At 52.0% G+C, this 16,675-nt stretch overlaps 1 protein-coding gene across 2 annotated transcripts in view; it reads left to right on the top strand.

The window, feature by feature from the left end:
• The window catches only part of CNTFR (ciliary neurotrophic factor receptor), a 201,518-nt gene that overhangs the window by 110,246 nt on the left and 74,597 nt on the right, over window positions 1-16,675 (top strand). For both annotated transcript variants that reach the window (XM_050987314.1, XM_050987315.1), the window contains one exon: window positions 7,943-8,024. In XM_050987314.1, the coding sequence (XP_050843271.1) occupies window positions 7,943-8,024 (82 nt within the window). The remainder of the gene's footprint in view (window positions 1-7,942; window positions 8,025-16,675) is intronic.

Here is a 16,675-nt window from a genome sequence, read left to right as displayed (position 1 = left end):
ACCCGTGTCTGCAGGTGCTGTTGAGGCGGATGCTAAAGCTGCTGTGGCCAGACGTGCCCCAAAAATCTCTCCTAGCAGTGACCACAGGAAACAGCATGCTCCTCTATGCCATGCCTGCTGTGTCATGGGCATCCAGCTGATAGAAGTCTGTCTGGACAAGCCCTGTCTGTCTTCCCTTTTCCTCTTTGTTTTGCTCAGGATGGCACATGACTATGCCACAATCTAGATTTTAATGCTAGGCTGCTTTTCTCTGCCCTGGAGCTTTGGATCTGAAGGGATGTTGGGTATTTCATAAAGCAGCCTCCCTAGAGAGTATCCCCAAGGCAGAAAACGGGATTGTGAGCAAAATCCTTGGGGGACTGAAGGGCAATGCAACCCCACAGACAAAAATAAGAAATGTTTCCAGCATTTGCCTGGAAAGCACAAACTGAACCTGGCATGAGACAGCAGAACCTTCCTAAAGAATCTGGGATGGTTTCCTCAGTGTTTGGTTTGGTTTTGGAGTTTGGTTTTGATTTTGTGGGGTTGTTTTGGTTTTATTCTGCATCATTAATGTTCTGCTTTTGTGGGTGGAGGCTGGGAATCGAAATGCCAAAAACCAGCTTAACACCAAGAGCTCCATCCCACAGTAACCACAGCCTGGAGACTCAGAACGAGCAGAAACTGCTCCTAAATATGCCCATCTTAGATGATTTCTCCAGCTTCCAGAGAAGAGCACTGGGAAGCACCTGAACCACCAGCAACTACCATCTTCAGTCTCTCTCCCTTCTCTTTCTGATCCCTTCTGTCTGTTCCTGACATTGCACCATCTATGGAAAAACACAGCTCAGGACCTCATTTGAACAGAGGCTCCAGATAAAAAGCGCTGGTTCTGGCAGTTCTTTAATAGAAGCAAAGATCCTATTGATTCCTGCAATCTTTCTCTGCAGGGAGCCAGGAAATGCTCGGTGCAGAGGAAAGCTGAGTAAAAAGAGAGGGAAAATTTCATTTTCCATTGTTGGTCTGAGCTTGCCTGCATCTCAAAGGCTGCCTGGATGGGGCTGTGGGCTGTGGAGGTGTGGGGCTTGGGTATGGCAGCTTGGCTGAGTTTCCTGCCCAGATGGCACTGGTGTCTCACAGGAATAATCCTGGGACAGTGTTGCTCCCCTGCCATGGGGATTCGAGCCCCTGCTGCCCTGCTGTGCCTCCTCACAGTGCTGGTGTTGAAGATGTGTGATGCTTATTAGTATGCTGTTCCTTGCGCTGGCTTTTATCACTGCTGGAGCAGACAGCTGGCCTTGGACTGCTGCCCTCCACTTGAGGGAAAACTGGTTGGCATGGTGGGAGTTTGAGGACAGGTATGGGCTGTGAGAAACATCCCCCTTCAAGGCTCCAAGCGGGAACAGGGAATGGGCACCAGCAGGCAGCTGCCTGTGCAGCAGCACTGCCCCACAATGGATGTGGCACCAGGGGCAGGGTCACTGGAGAGGTTCCCATTGATTGTACCTGTCCCATGCTCCCCTGACATGGTGCTCCTGCCTGTCCTGGGGCCATGGAGGGATCAGAGCACCCCAGTGTGTCCCAGGGGTGGACTGGACTGTTCTGATGCTTTTGGGCACCAATTTGAAGAGCTGCAAGATGTGAGGTGAGAGCCCTACCCTGTTCCGGGAGCAAGAGTCCCCCAGCCCCTGGAGCTGCAGGGTGACGACCTCACTCCTGGGACTCTCAGGACTCTGCTGGTCTTTTCTACAGCTCCCTGCCCCAGTGGCAGCATGTCACCATGATCCACAGAGGCAAGAGATTACCTGTCCTGGGAGCCAGCTTGCCAGTCTGGGGGATTCTCAAACAACCTGAGCCTTTTCATGGGTTGCTCCTCCCTAGACCATCCCAGCTGCCCCTAGAGGTCCTAAGCTCCTCATTGCCCTCTGAAAAGTAGGTCTGATTTAATCTGGGCTGATGCTCCCTCCCAAAGAGCTGCTTTCTTCAGCCCCATGGATTTGGGGAGCAGCTTTGGTCATTGCTTTTCACACTGACACACCTTGCCAGTGGCATCCAGGGAAGATGGAGCAACTTTCAGCAGGGATGGTGGAACCAGTAGCTCTGCAAGTCCACAGCTGCCTTCTGGGGCACACCTTCAACCAAAGCAGCTGGGAAGTTTTGTGAGGGCCATCCTTCCACCATTTGCCCATCTCTTAGACCACAAGGGCAGGAGGACCTGTGCTGCCACCCAGGGGTCCAGCCGTGCTCCCTGGCATGGCAGAGGCAGAGTGATGGAGGAGCTCTGCAGTGGGGTGCTCCTTACTCCAGGGTATCCTCCTCCTTGGGGTCTTTGCTTCATTACCAGAAAGGGAGGAGGTGGAGGGAGGAAAGTCACAGTCCATGAGAGCCAAGAGTGAATTTATTTCAGCTGGATCCAGTCATCCCTGTGGCACTCATGGTGCAATGGGGCAGTGCTAATTGCTCTATTGACAGTGGGGGTTTAAATTAGATTTAAGAAATCTTTTCAAGCAGTGGGGATTCTGTCTCTGCAGATAAGGCTTTCTGATAGCACATATGAAGGAGATGATAAAGTCCCTCTTTTCTCTCTTCCTCTTAGGCAGCAAAGAGGAGTTTAGTGCTGACAGGGCACTGTAAGGCCTGAAGGCTTTAGGGCTGTTAGCAAGCATCTGATATTAAGTGACAGCTATTTTTTCTTCTCCTTCCCTCGCCTTGCTGCCAGTGATGATCTGAAAGGAGGAGACAGCACTCAGTGCTGTCAAGTGCCCAAGCAGTGCTGCCCACATGTGGTGCAACCCCTGGGAACCCGGGCTGGAGGGTGTCCTGCCCACTTCGGTGCTTCACTGCTCATAGCCTCACCACACCCTGCCCCTGGGGAAGGATGGCATGCCACAGGAGGCATCCTGGATTCCCGGGGCTGGGAGAAGCTGTGTGAGCAGCTCTGGCCTAGGCTGAGGAGTTGGGAGTGGCTTTGGTAAGGGTGTTGTTTCACCTTCAGTAATGCTGGGACCCAGGAGGTGCCTGCTGTGAGTGCAGGGGCACTGTGATGCCTAAACTTGGCATCTGCACTACAGGCATAGTACCACACCTCAGCAAGAGGCAGACTGGTACCTGGCCTGCAGGACAGGTGGGCTGCAGTGCCCGCAGTCAGCATCTGCACTCCAGCTGTTGGGTACCACCTTACAGCCAGCCCCTGTGGTCCAGGTGTGCAGTACCCCTTACACTCAGCAGCTGCAGTACAGGGGGGACCCAAGCATGTGCTGTGCTGTCTGCAGTACAGGGGAACTATAGGAGCTCCAGGCTCTGTCTGCAGCACAGCTGTCCATGCACAGCCCAGGTGTGCAGCACAGGTGTCCATCCACAGCCCAGGTGTGCAGCACAGCTGTCCCTGCACAGCCTGTGTCTGCAGCACAGGTGTCCATGCACAGCCCAGGTGTGCAGCACAGGTGTCCATGCACAGCCCAGGTGTGCAGCACAGCTGTCCATCCACAGCCTGTGTATTGGAATTAATACCAATATAACCGGATGGGACTTGCCTGGGCTTGTCTGGTCCTTGCTGCTTGACCAAGAGGTGGCAACTGTGGTGTTTTCACCTCAGAGACACCTTTGGCTATCTGGATGCTGCAGCTGGTGCTAGAGACAAGTCCAGACATGCAGGAGCTCAGGTTTACCTTGGTGGAGATGCTTAAAGGCAAGGTGAAGGAAAAGGAGTCGGGTTCTTCTGGAGGGTTTCAATCCAGAGCTTTATTCCTGGCCCACAGGCCTCTGAATCCAGTAACAGCTCTAACAGAACTCCTCCGAACCTCATGATTGCTGTTCCTCTTAACCCTGAGGAGAGGGGGAGGGAAGAGGTAGGGATCCCACCAACCAGGTACAGGGTGGGCAGGTTTCAGGTGAAAGGGACACCCGGATGGGCCAATGGCCCCCCAGGGATGCAAGGCATCTTTTGAACTCTGCCAATCACTCAATGCCCTTCTGGAATGCCAGAAATGACAGACAGCTCTCAGCAGGGGTCAGGGTGGGGAAAAGGAGAGGTGATTGGCACCTGGGGAAGAACTGGGATACCTGAGGCAAACTATGACATCACACCGCAACACCTGTGTCTGCAGCACAGGTGTCCCTGCACAGCCCAGGTCTGCAGCACAGGTGTCCATGCACAGCCCAGGTCTGCAGCACAGGTGTCCATGCACAGCCCAGGTGTGCAGCACAGGTGTCCATGCACAGCCCCTGTCTGCAGCACAGGTTCTAGCCCAGCATCAACAGTTGCTGTGGGCAGTGCAGTCGCACTGTGGTGCCTGCCTGCAGGACAGGTGCTGCAAAGCTCCTTTGGAAGGCTCAGGGCAAAGCTGGAGGAGAAGGAGCCAACTAAGCAGAGTTTGTTTTACCCAAGTTCACCACTTCAGAGCCAGACCTCATAATAGCACCTGGTGGTGAATTGTCTGATGGAAGACTGTCATGGAAACACTATGTTTTGAAATTTCCACTTTTCTTCTGAGGCAACCACACACTTCTAGAAAGAGGGTTTTATTTATTTATCATTGCTGACAGCAGCCTGTGACGGGTGAGAGTTGTGGTGGGAGACTGGGGTGCAGCCCACATCCCTCACCAGCCCTGCCCTAGAGCTGCTGTTTCCAGGTGCCAGTTGGTATTCCATTGCTAAAGCTTTGGAGATTATACTAAGGGAGAGCTGGAAGGGATCCATCCCTTTGCCTACTCAAAAGAGGACACTGGGACTGTTAAGAAGAAAGTGTCATCCTACTTTTTGCCTGGATACACTGGAATCCCTTGCCTGGAATTCCTTTCACTCCTGCTTTACCCCTCCCTGCTCAGGACTGTCCTCACCCCGTCACACCAAAACAGCTAACGTCACATTGCTGTGCCCCTTCAGTCCAGCTCAGGGAACACATGCCTGGAAATCCTTGGTTTAAACTGAGAGCTGCTGGAAGGGACCTTATTCATGTCTGTGTGGTGTTGCGTTCTGATAAGAGTGACAATGACTGATGCCCTCACTATCCTTGGTACAGAGGACAAGGCAAGGAAAGATCAAGCCTTTACTCTCTCCCCAAACAGGAAGCTGGGCACAGGGAGGATGGCTCCAGAGCTGCTGGTCCACCACTTTGTATGTTCCCTCTTCCCCTTTCCTTCTCCCCAGGCTCCTCTTTCCTCTCAACCTCCAAGAAATTATTCATTACTGGGGAAAATTTACCTTTTGCACAGAAGATTGAGTTTCACACTGCGGGCTTTGCTGTGTAATAAATGTGGTTCCCCTCCATCACCTGTAAACTGCTCCCCCGTGGCATGGGGACATAGCTCAGGACTTTGCACACCTGGTGAGCTGCTGCTCACTGGCCTGTTCACCTGGATGCCAGGGTGCTGGCTTTTACTAGAGAAACAGATAAGCAAGCAAATACAGCAACAGAAATTTGCATCGGAAGCATCTGCAGAAATTGCGAAGGCTTTGTTATGTGCTTGGGGAAAAAAATATCAACATGGCTTTGGGCAAAACAGTCAAACAAAGCAAATACTGCATGAAAAATTGCAATTCAAGTGAGAAGAAGTTGGTTTTCTGGCTAGATTTTTGTCCTAAAATAGCTCCGCTCCTGCCTGGTCACAGGGCTCATCTCTAACAAGAAATGAGATTTTCCAGGGTGAGAGCAGCCGAGTGGTGAATTCTCTGTGCTGTCACTGTAAGCCTCTGCCTGTGTCCTGGCCATGCTACAGAGTCCTCAGGGATTTTATCTGTGGCCCTCTGCTCTCTCTTACTCCACCTAAATCCCTTGAGACTATCAGTGCTTTGGGACAGGAGCCATTCCCTGCCACATAACTGTTTCGATGCTGGCCTAGGCACATGGGCAGGAGCAGCAGTAATTATTTTAAGAGCTGATGAGACAAGGGAGGAGCAGCAGGGGCTGGGCAGCAGGTGGCTTTTTTTCCCTGGCAGGGCTGGGAGGTAGAGCGGGATGCTGGTGATGATATTTGCACTGAGCCAAGCTGCATTGAGGAGACCTCACACTTTCCAAAGAGCAGGCTGGTTGCTGGGAGGTCCTGTCCCACCTCCTGTCATTCTTATTGCCCCCTGAAATGGGGTGGCTGCACTAGTTGGGGATATCTGGACTGTGGTGAAGGGAGGCTATGGCCCCTGATTCCTCGCCTGCTTCAAGTCCTTTTGCCACCCATCAACTCCCAGGGCTGCAGAAAGGGAATATTCAGTGGAAAGTAAATTTGAGTTTAAATAGGGAGAGTTGGCTCCTGGGTTGCAGGTGGTTTCCAAGCTGCTCAGGGTCTCACATGCCAGCAGTGCCCCAAAATGTGGCATTGCCACCTGCCTCAGGTTCCAGCTGTCACCCACTCCCTGAGGTGCCACTTGTAATGGCAGCTGGAACACAGGTAGGGTAGCAGTCAGGGAGCCATGCTGTGGGCACAGAGGGGGCACATGGAGAAGGCAGTGGAGAGCAGCCATGAGAGAAGCAGGGTGGAAGAAAAATGAGTGATAAGGAGATTGTAATTAGCACTTAGCAGTTCTTGCCCAGAGCTTTCAGAGGAAGGTCGCCTTCATTATCTCTGTTTTACAGATGGGGAAACTGAGGCATGGGGAAGGCAGTTAGAATGATTTGCTCAAGGTGACCTGTGAGGGCTGGCAGCATGGTCTGGGGCTTGCCTGTGCATGCTGAGCAGCACCAGCACACTGGGAATGGCTCTTGCTGCCAGCCCTTGGAGCCCAAACCAGCACTGAAAGATTAAAGGACATGATCCCTTCTCTGCCCATCTCCAGGCTCATCCTCTTCAAACCCACCATCTTCCCCCAGTGTCCCTGCCCCTAAGAGACATTTGAGATCAGGCTGGTCCAGCTGCACCCCAAAATCTGCTCGTGCAATCCCACCCAGCTGCTCTTGCCTTCCCCTACAGCCCTGCAAAGGCTCGCTGTGAACCCGAGGCCATCTGGGCTCCTGCAACAGTCATCTTGGGTAATGGAATATGTTTTGCTGGATTTTTTTTTCTCTCACCAATGGAGCTCCCCCTTTATTTAGGTTTAAATGGATGCCATCTGGCTAATGAGCCCATACTCATGTTCTAGATTAAAAGGCAATCCTGTGCGCGTTACCGATACGGCACTGGAGATTAGAGAGGCTTAAATGGTTTTGAAGGTGCAATTTGCTTTTCATGCATGGTGCAATTTGCTTCCTGGTGGGTGGGCCTGCCACACTGTTTCTGTCCCCAGCAGCTCCCTCCTGGCTCTAGTCTCCTCTACCAGCCCTGGCTGCAAGAAAATGAGAGCTTGGGCATCTCCAGCCTGGCAGGGCTGTGCAGGGTATCCTTGCTGCTATTGCTGCCATTTTTCCTCTCCTGGAGGGGCTTTTTGGTGCAGACAGGATATCTTAATCACCTGCTTTCTTAGCTGTCACCCCCTCCACACCTCCCTGCACCACAGCAACCCCTGGGACAAGGCACAGCTCACCAGGACAGAGTAGCCTCTGCCCCTCTCCCAGCCCAGAGAAGTGGGGGACAACTGTGGCCAGGATATTGACAGCAGGTCGCTGAGGCTGAGGTCTCTGCTAAGATCAGTATCTTGCACATCCTGCAGCATCAACTGCTGCTGTGAAATACCTGGTGTGCTCCCATCTCCTCAAAACCCCTCTGCAACCCATTTGCAGGTAGTGTTGCATCCTGGGATGATGCTGCATCTGCCAAGGAGAGCCCCACCAGGGGCTGGCTTTCATGAGGAAAATGTCGAAAATGAGATGGGGAAGATGGATATGCAAGGCATGTCATCACCTCCAGGCACCTTCCATGCGAAGTGCCACAGGCTGTCGAGTGATGAAGTGTGCCCCAGCAGAATACCTCATTTTGCAGTGAATTTCCCCTTGGCTGCTATGGTGTTACAGTCATCTCCTTGCAGTCCCATCACTGTGGGCTCCCAGCCCTAGGGGCAAACCCTGACTGCTTCTGCCTGTGTTTGCTTCCACAGATGGCTAACCCTGTCCCGTCAGCCTGCTGCGTGGTGCTCGCCGCGGTGGTGGTGGTGTACGCCCAGAGGCACAGCCAGCCGGGTGAGTCCTTCACACCTCCCAGGCCCTGGAGGTCCTGAAAAATGGGAATGCTGCTCCTTCAGATCCTCTCTCCTGGGGGAATCTGGGTGCACCCTCCAGGTGTGTCTGATATGATTTCTGTGCATGTTATCACTTCTCTCCATGATAAGTGTCCCCTCCAGTCCATCACTGTGGGGCTTGGGCATCCTTCATCTTCCTCTGCTGATGCCCCTGCCCACAGCTCTCTGTGTCCCTACTGCTTCGGACCCCTTTGCCCACTCTTTTGTGGATGCTGCCCCATGCAGCCTGCCCATGAAGGGATGAGGAGTTGGGAGGAAGCATCAGGCTGACAGCTCCGAACTCTGATCACCCCTGACAGCTCCATGACACCTGGCCCCATGACAATGATGGATAATGCTTCATCCTGCTCTCACCTCCTTGGGGTGACTTAATCCCCACTACCAGCACACATCTGTGCCCACCACTAGCTCACATCTGTCCAGGATGGCAGAGGATTCAGGGCTTATTTTAGTGGTGGCTTTAGAGGGATTACACTTTAGAGTCACTGGTGGCATTGGGAACTGGAGGAGTTCCACATGATCCCGGGTCTAGGCAGGAGCAGGAAGATTTTGAGGGATGGTTGAGTCCTGGTTTGGAGTCCAGCTCTGCAAAAACAGGAAAAAATGGGGAACCTCCAGAATTCCCTGCTTTTTCTGGCAGCCTGTCTGTAGTAGCTTTGAGAAGATCTTAGATCTGAGATCTTAGAATTTTGCTCATTAACTCCATTAAAGACATCTATGCATCCTTGGGCTCTGTGAAATTGAGGAATCTAGCCAGAGTGCTAGATTTCTTAAATCCAGTTGGGTGGGTTTACATTGCCACAAGCTTCCAGGTTGGACAAAAAGCAGCCAGGGTTTGGCAGCACATCCGCATTGCACGGGGACAGCCACTCTCTGGACACAGCAGGATCTTGCTGACTGGTGTTGCAGGAAGGTCCCCAACCCCTTCCCAGGGTGCCTGCTCAAAGCGTTTGGGTGCTGAGCTGTATGTGATGGCGGTGTGATGCTTCCTGCAGAGAGGCAAAGCTGCTCTCTCCTGCTGTGCTTGCAGGATCACTACTTGGGGAGCTTTAAAGGACCTGGCAATAGGACTGCCAGAGCATCCTTTGGATGCTTTGGGTAGTAACCCAGACCTGCTGCACAGGGAGGTGCACAAAACACAGAAGTGCCAGGTACTTCAGGGTTGCACACACTTGAATTGTGTTGTCTAGAGAAGAACAAATGCCTTTGCTCACAGTCAGCAGGACCACACATTTTGCCACTGACAGCTGGTGCAGAGCTGCAGTGACTGTCACCTTCTGCTCTGTGATACTGCAGGGTTCAGGGGTTCAGCAGCATAGCCTCCCATGGCCTCGTGTCCCTCCTGTTTCCCTTGCCTTCCTGTGTCTGGGAGGGAGGTTTCTGGGGCACCAGCTCAAAACTACTGAGGCCTGTGTGCATCAACAATGGCCTGAATGGACTATGAGAAGTGTGGCCGGGCTCTTCCCATCTGTAGCCGCTTCACTAGGGGACAAAAAAAAGCACACAGGGTCAGAAAATTACTTACAAGATAGTAGGACACCTTCAGGACTGTCCTCAATCTGTCCCCCAGGGGCACTGCATGTCCCTCCCGAGCACTTCTCTGAAATTCCGAGGTATGATCTGGGCAGGAGCTTTGGAGCAGCAGATCTCCTGCCCACCCCACTGTGTCTGGCTTGGAGAGGCTGCACACAGGCAGGTCAACACCAGAGACCCTAAGCCTGTGCCCCGTGCTCCCCTGCCAGGGCTCACCCCCTGCCCTGCTGCAGCCTCTCCTCACCAGCCAACCCCAGAGCTCATCCCCCACCAGCTGGGCACTCAGGCTGGAACTGCGCAGCAGGAATGGGGTGGGAGGATGGATTAATCCCACTGGTGGTGGGGACCCGGTGGAGTGGTGGGGAGATGCTGGCATAGAGTCCATTTATCATGCACTTGAGGCACGTTCGACTTTAATAGCTCATGAAGCACTCTAAGAGATGCATTAGCACTGAATACTTGAGTGAGGAGGATGTGACAAGCTGTTAAGTGAGCATGAGCCCGGCGGAGGGGGCCTGGCCACCCTCTCCTGGCTCTCATATGCACCACGGTGATTACTGGAGCGTCCTGCAAAGTGCCACATGAATTAATAAAAGCAGCATCAGGCTTGGTGAAGGTGAGGCTGTTCATGTATTAACCCCTCTGCTGCTCACCTTTAGTTCTTCCTGGAGCTGGCAGAGCATCTGTCTGGGATGCAGAAGGCTGGGATGGTCCCCAGTGTTGGGGGAAGGGAGTGGAGGGGCTCAGAAGTCAGTGGATTTGGGATTTCTGTGACCTTTGGGGTGACAGAGCTCCCTTTCTGTGCATCCCTGGCAGGCTGCTCAGGTTTCATATGCATGACACAGCTGGGGACTGAACTTCCCAGAGGGTGGGCACTGGGTGGTGGGAGACCAGAGACATCCAGCAGGGCAGCTCCAGGGTGATGCTCAGAGCCTGGCACTAATGTTCTGGCTCTAGCAGTGGGTTTAGGGTGTCCTGCTGCAGGGAAAGACAGAGGGACAATGGAAGAGGGTGTCCGGGACTGTCATCCCCGGTGCATGACTAAACAGCTTTAACCCCCCTTTAGCTGGGGCTGCCAGATTGGGCCAGCCTGCCTGCAGAGATGGGCATTGCCCTGGACAGCTACTGGGCTGTCCCCATCTGCACAGATCCAGCTGGTATGGAGGGATGGACAGGAGCTGCAGGAAGAATGGGAGAGCACACAGCAGGGAGAACAGGCTGAAGACCTGGAGAGAAGGGGAGAGCTTTGTGCCCTCCTGTAAAGAATCAGAGAATGGTTTAGGCTGGAAGGGGCCTTAAAGGTCATCAAGCTCCAATCCTGCAGCCATGGGCAGCAGCATCTTCACTAGACCAGTTTGCATAAAGCCCCATCCAGTCTGGCCATGAACACTTCCAGGAATGGGACATCCACAGCTTCTCTGGGCAACTTCCACCAGGTCCTCACTATCTTCACAGTGAAGGATTCATTCCTGATATCTAACCTAAACCTACTCTCTTTCAGTTTAAAGTCATTACCCCTTGTGAGAAATCCCTCCTCAGGTCTCTTGTAGCCCCTGTATGTACTGGACAGTCACCCCAGAGCCTTCTCTTCTCCAGGCTGAAAAATAACAAGTGTTTCAGCCTTTCCTCATAGAAGAGGTATTCTAGCCCTCTAATCAACTTCCCATTATTTTGGATAGCTCAGTTTTCCTTCCTGTGTTTTGTTCTCCAGGCAGTGGCTGCTGCCAATTTATTTCAGAATGGAGGAAGGTGATGGAGAAAGCTGAGCAGAGCTCCAGTGCAATTGCAGTCTGCTGTGACACTCACACCTTTGGTTGTCCAAGGCCTCCACTCTGTGAGAGCAGAGCTGGTGGGGGTTCCTGCAGTGCAGTGACCTCCTCCCTAGCAGGGTCTGGGTTCCTTCAAAGGTCTGATAGAGGTCACAGCAGAAGCTTTGGAGTTTAACCCAAGCTCTTATGTGGGAAGTGTGTACGTAGTGGAGATGCCTCACCATGTCAGGCTACAAAATGTACATGCATGGGTGATTTCAGCTTTCTGTACTGAGTGCTCTGACTGCCTGTTGCTGGACTTACCTGCTCTTATTAAACCCACAGCCTAAGGCAGTCCTGCAAAGAGGGAGCTCTGTTGTCATCAAGGTGTCTTCCCCATCCATCAGCTCTGCCAGAGTTATGTCCACATCTGTCCCAGATTGAGATTTCTTTGCTTTTAAAAGAGGAGTAATTCTGCTTTATTGATCCTCACCTTGCTGAATTAACTCATGTTTAAACAATAATTATGTTTTCACCCAGGAGAGGAGACAAAGAGATAAAAGGCTCTGGAAATGAATGCACTTCAGATGCCACATGCTGGGGTTAATTTATTGATGGGTGAAGAAGCTCCCATCTCCTCTCCTCCTCACTAGCAACAAGCAATTAGCCCCCATCATTCCTCAGCCGAGGAAAAGAAAGATTTTGTTTCATTACTCTCCTTTTTTTTTTTTTTGTTTTTGCTCTCTTAAGCCCTGACTAATCTTTTGCAGTTGGTTCTGCTGCAAAGCCTCCCAGGGGCTCCAGTTTGCACATACCTTGTTAAAAATGCTGCTGCAATGACAAAGCCTGGACCAGTAAACAGCCTTCAAAATGCACAGCTAAGCCAGGCAAATTGGTTTTTCAAAGAGAAACCAGCTGTAGATAGGAAAACCTCTTTCCCCTTCTAGAATTGCCCAGCCTTGTGTGTGTTGCATTTTTTGGCTGACTGGGGTGTAACCAACTCTTTCTGCACTCTGCTTCCTCCACACAAGTCGGCCCATGGCAGGGAGTGCCATCTGCCTGGCATGATTAAACTAGACACTTTGAATTTAGAGGCGTTCTCTGGATGTGCTGTGTAGGAGATGGTTTGTACATTCACACCAGGCTGTGTGTTTTGTTTGTAGACATCTGTGTAGGTTTTGGGTGTTGTACAAATGCAGTTGAGATGAGGTGACTGGAATCAAGAGGTGTGATGGGGTGGCCTTGTGCATCCGACCTAAGATAGCTCTGCAGGAGTGCTATCTACAAATATACATTCATAAGTATATTTTAAGTATCTCCTCTCCTCTCCTCTCCTCTCCTCTCCTCTCCTCTCCTCTCCTCTCCTCTCCATCTCCTTCTCCTCTCCGCACCTCTCCTCTCGCTCTCCTCCTGTCCTTCTCCTCTCCTCTCCTCTCCTCGTCCTCTCCTCTCCGCTCCCTCTCCTCTCCAGTCATCCTGCTCCTCTCCTCTCCCCTCCTCCTCCTCCTCTCCTCTCCTCTCCTCCTCTGCTCTCCCTCCGTCTCCGGGCTCCTCACATCCGTCTCGGCTCTCCTCGGTCCTCCGTCCTCATCCTGGCTCCTCTTCCGTCATGCACGTCCTCTCCGGCTCCATCCGTCCCATCCCTCCGTCTCCTCGCTCGTTCCGTCTCCTCGTCCCCTCATCCTCTCCGGTCCTCGCCTCTGCCTCTCCTCTCCATTCTCCCTCTCCTCCCTCCCGCACTATCACAGTGTCCTTCAGTCATGCATTAAGTGACATGACAAACATCTGTCATGTGTTGTTTGTTTTTGCACCCATTCCCCTGGGTGAGCTGCGTGTGCAACAGAGTGATCTGGAATTTTTGTAATTGCCAGGGCACAGGCAGTTGCTGGGGAAGGCGAGGTCAAAGGGACTGACAGTGTGTGCAGAGTGGCTGGCTGGGAGGCTGGAAGTGGTGTCTTCTTCCAGGCTCAGGCTGGGGCCAATTCAGGAAAAAGCTCTGTCTTCTCCTTATGTAGCACCTTCCTACCTCCCGTGACAGCTCCTTCTGCCGCTGGCCAAGTTTTGCTCCCAGCACTGGCACTTTATTTCCAAGTGGCTCCTGACAGGGCCTTATCAGTGTTGTCCTCCCCAGGACGCCATCCTGCATTCTGTGAGTCTGACCTACATTCCTCCACTGGAGATGAATGGACTTGTGTTTGGCTGCATAAAACACATGCTCCTGCCGAGGGGAGGCTCATCTATTAACTGCTCTGGACTCTGTGATGGACTCATCCTTTCCATTATATGCATCAGCCCTTGTGTCACTGGCAAACTTTGCCAGCAACAGTTTTATGTTGCCTTCAAGATAATTGATAAGACGAGTGATGAGCAATTGGCCAAGAACATGTCCCTGCGGGACCACACTGGGAACACCCTCCTGCAATGATGATTCCCCATTAACAATTAATTCCCCATTAGCAATTACATTTTTTAATCCTTCCTGTTATAACTCTGGATGCTCTCATTATCCAGCTGGCTGAAAATACCAGCCTCACTCCAAACTGCAGCCCCATTCAGCACAGCCTGCTTAAATCATTCTGAAGGCTGCCGTTCAAGGACAGGCATCTGCTCTTTGCCTCCTCTTGCTCATTGCTGCTCACAGCTAAGCTAGCCCAGGCTCATTGCCATCTGCTGGGACCCAGCGTTTTCCCAGTGGGATCACTGTATCTGCTGGGGGACAATCTGCTGGCCCATCCCGTGCTGGCCAGAGGTACAACCTAGTTGTAATTGAAGTTGCCCTCCGATGCCTTTCCAAGGAAGGTCCATCATCTCCACCCTTGAGCATTCATTACTGTGATGGTTTTTCCCACTGCCTCCCCATCTTCCCTGCCAGCCCACAGCTGCAGGGAAGCAGAAGAGACAGCAACCCCACCTGCAGGGACACCCCCGCTGGACTCTGCTGCACACTGTTAGGGTGCTTAAGAGCCCATCAAGTTCTGGATTACCCTTTGTTACTCTAATCTTCCCTGGTGAAGATGAGCCTGTCTGTCTAAGAAGATCCCCAGACTCAAACAGGCACAAATACCTGCATCCTCCCCTATCCATTTCTACCCCTCTGTCTGTTCATGAGCACCTGGCTTTATTTTTCTTTTTTTCCAGCACAAGATGCATCTCCCGAAAGGTTCTCTGCCTGCAAAATAAAAGAAAACAGCAAAAATAGCCCAAGGTCCTGGAACAACTTTTTCTATTACTGGACATCCCCCTGAGCTCCAGTAGATTTCCTGCCCAGACACAGAGTGAATTATGGCCAAGCTCTAGGCAGCTGACCTTGTGGTCAGCCAGAGCACAGGCTTGCTAATAAATGTGGTCAGCCCCTACCGCAAACAGCCTATTTTTAGTGTCTGTGCTTTCTTGCCCACTGCCTCATCACTCCACAGGTCCCAGAGCCGAGCATCCCACAGGGGTCCAGCCAGAAATGCAGGATAGCCCTGTCAGGAGCACACCCCAGCCTTGCTCCTCTCTCCTTGAAGCTGGGATATCAGGAGGGTTCATTTCCACACATTGTCTGTGAATTTTGTGCTGCAGGAAGTCGCTGGTGCGTGGCACAGCGTGGCCTGTCCTGCTGGGACACACTGCTCGTGCCTGTCAGACAGGGATTGGGGAGCTCACAGCTCTTACCTGTGAGTGGAAAATAGCCACAGGCCAGCAATAAGATTGATATCCCGTTGTGCTAAGTGGTGTCAGATGCAGGAGGTGAGATGTTCTAGAAGCGCAAGTAGGGGGGAGAAGGGAGGGACAGGAACAAAGGCACTGGCAGTTAGGTGGGAGGAAACAGCTTGTTGGTTCAGGGCTTTGAAGTCTTGCTTTTTGCCAGTCACCAAAGTTTGTGGACGTTACAAAGAAGCTGCCTGCTTTCCATGTTCAATTCTGTCTGGAGTCACTGGAACTGAGTTTGTCACTTTCTGGAAATGGAAGCAGTTGTTTGAAATGGAGCTGATGAAGTTCTGGAGTAAAGTGGAGATCTGTGCCACGTGAGCCATCCAAGAGCTTGGAAGGAAACCTAGCTGGCAATATCTGTGATGCTAGCAAAAAGGGGAACCCTTCCCAAAAATAGGTCCTGTGTATTGAATCAGATCACAAATCTGCAAAAGAATCAAAGACAGAAAATAAAAAAGGAAATACAGCTTTAGAGGGTGGGTCTATCAGGCTTTGTACAAGCCTGTGATCCCACAAAACCTATGAGAGTAGTTCATGTCTGTGGTGAGAAGAAGAAACTGCCAGGAGGATCACAGTCTGCCAGGACTCATTAGTTCTGCCAGTGTTAAGGAAAAACATGTCTCAGTAGTTTCTTAGGCTTCATTACACTTCAACAGACAACGGAGGACGAGGAATGGGATTTGTAGTCCACCACCCAGACATGTGGAGAAGCTTCAAGTGGAGGATTACTGCTAACACAGGGCAATGCTGCCACAACCCCAGGGACAGGGGCAGGACCTGCCAGGCTGTGGCTGTGCTGAGGGGGCAGAACTAAATTTGTGGATCACCTCTATAAGCCAGAGAGTCCTCGCCAATAAATCCTTGTTGAAACCCAGTGCTTAGCAAGGCCTGCTTGCTGGGGAGAGGCTGTGAGGAAAGGTTTGGATTTCCTCCTTGCCATGGCATTGTCCTGCTGTATGGAGCAGGAGCATGGCTTCCTCTGCTGACACATAGTGGTAAATGGACACATTGCCACAGCAGCTGGGACCCCCAAAGCCTGATAGAAGCCAAAATCTCATTTTCACAGATTTTCAGCCCTCAGGAAGCTGAGGTTTAGACCAGCACAGAGGGAATAGCCATGGGCCTTGTTTTTCATGTGAGCACTGACTGTTGAAGAAGAGCTGTGTCCTCTTGAGCACTGAGCTCCTTTTGATGGGGGAGGAAGCAATCCTCATCCTTTCCTTACATTCTCAAATGTTTGCAGAAATGGAAGATCACATAAAACTGTGACAGGTGGAGTGGAAACCTTCAGTGATTCAGGGATTCATCTTCAATTAGCCTCCAAGAGCTTGGAAAGGTCTCACCTCAGAAGTCACATGTGGCCATCCCAGTGAACCAAATATCTCATATTTCCAGAGCAGCCTGCTCCCTCCAGCCCATGTGTCCAACAGAACTTGGACTGAATGTAACACTAATTGTTTATCCCATTTGAAGAGTTTCCAGTGTCTGAAGTCCTGGATGCTCTGAGACTGCAAAACCAATTTCTAGTCAGGCTCAAGGAGCAAAATGTGGCAGCCCTGGGGGGCTCCTTTGTAGGAGCCCACAGCCTCAGCAGTGGATGCTACCAATGCTCCCC

The sequence above is a fragment of the Serinus canaria genome, chromosome Z (assembly GCF_022539315.1).
Source record: "Serinus canaria isolate serCan28SL12 chromosome Z, serCan2020, whole genome shotgun sequence".
NCBI lineage: Eukaryota > Metazoa > Chordata > Aves > Passeriformes > Fringillidae > Serinus > Serinus canaria.
Note: the sequence above shows the minus strand (reverse complement) of the source record. Positions and strands in the feature narration are given on the sequence as shown.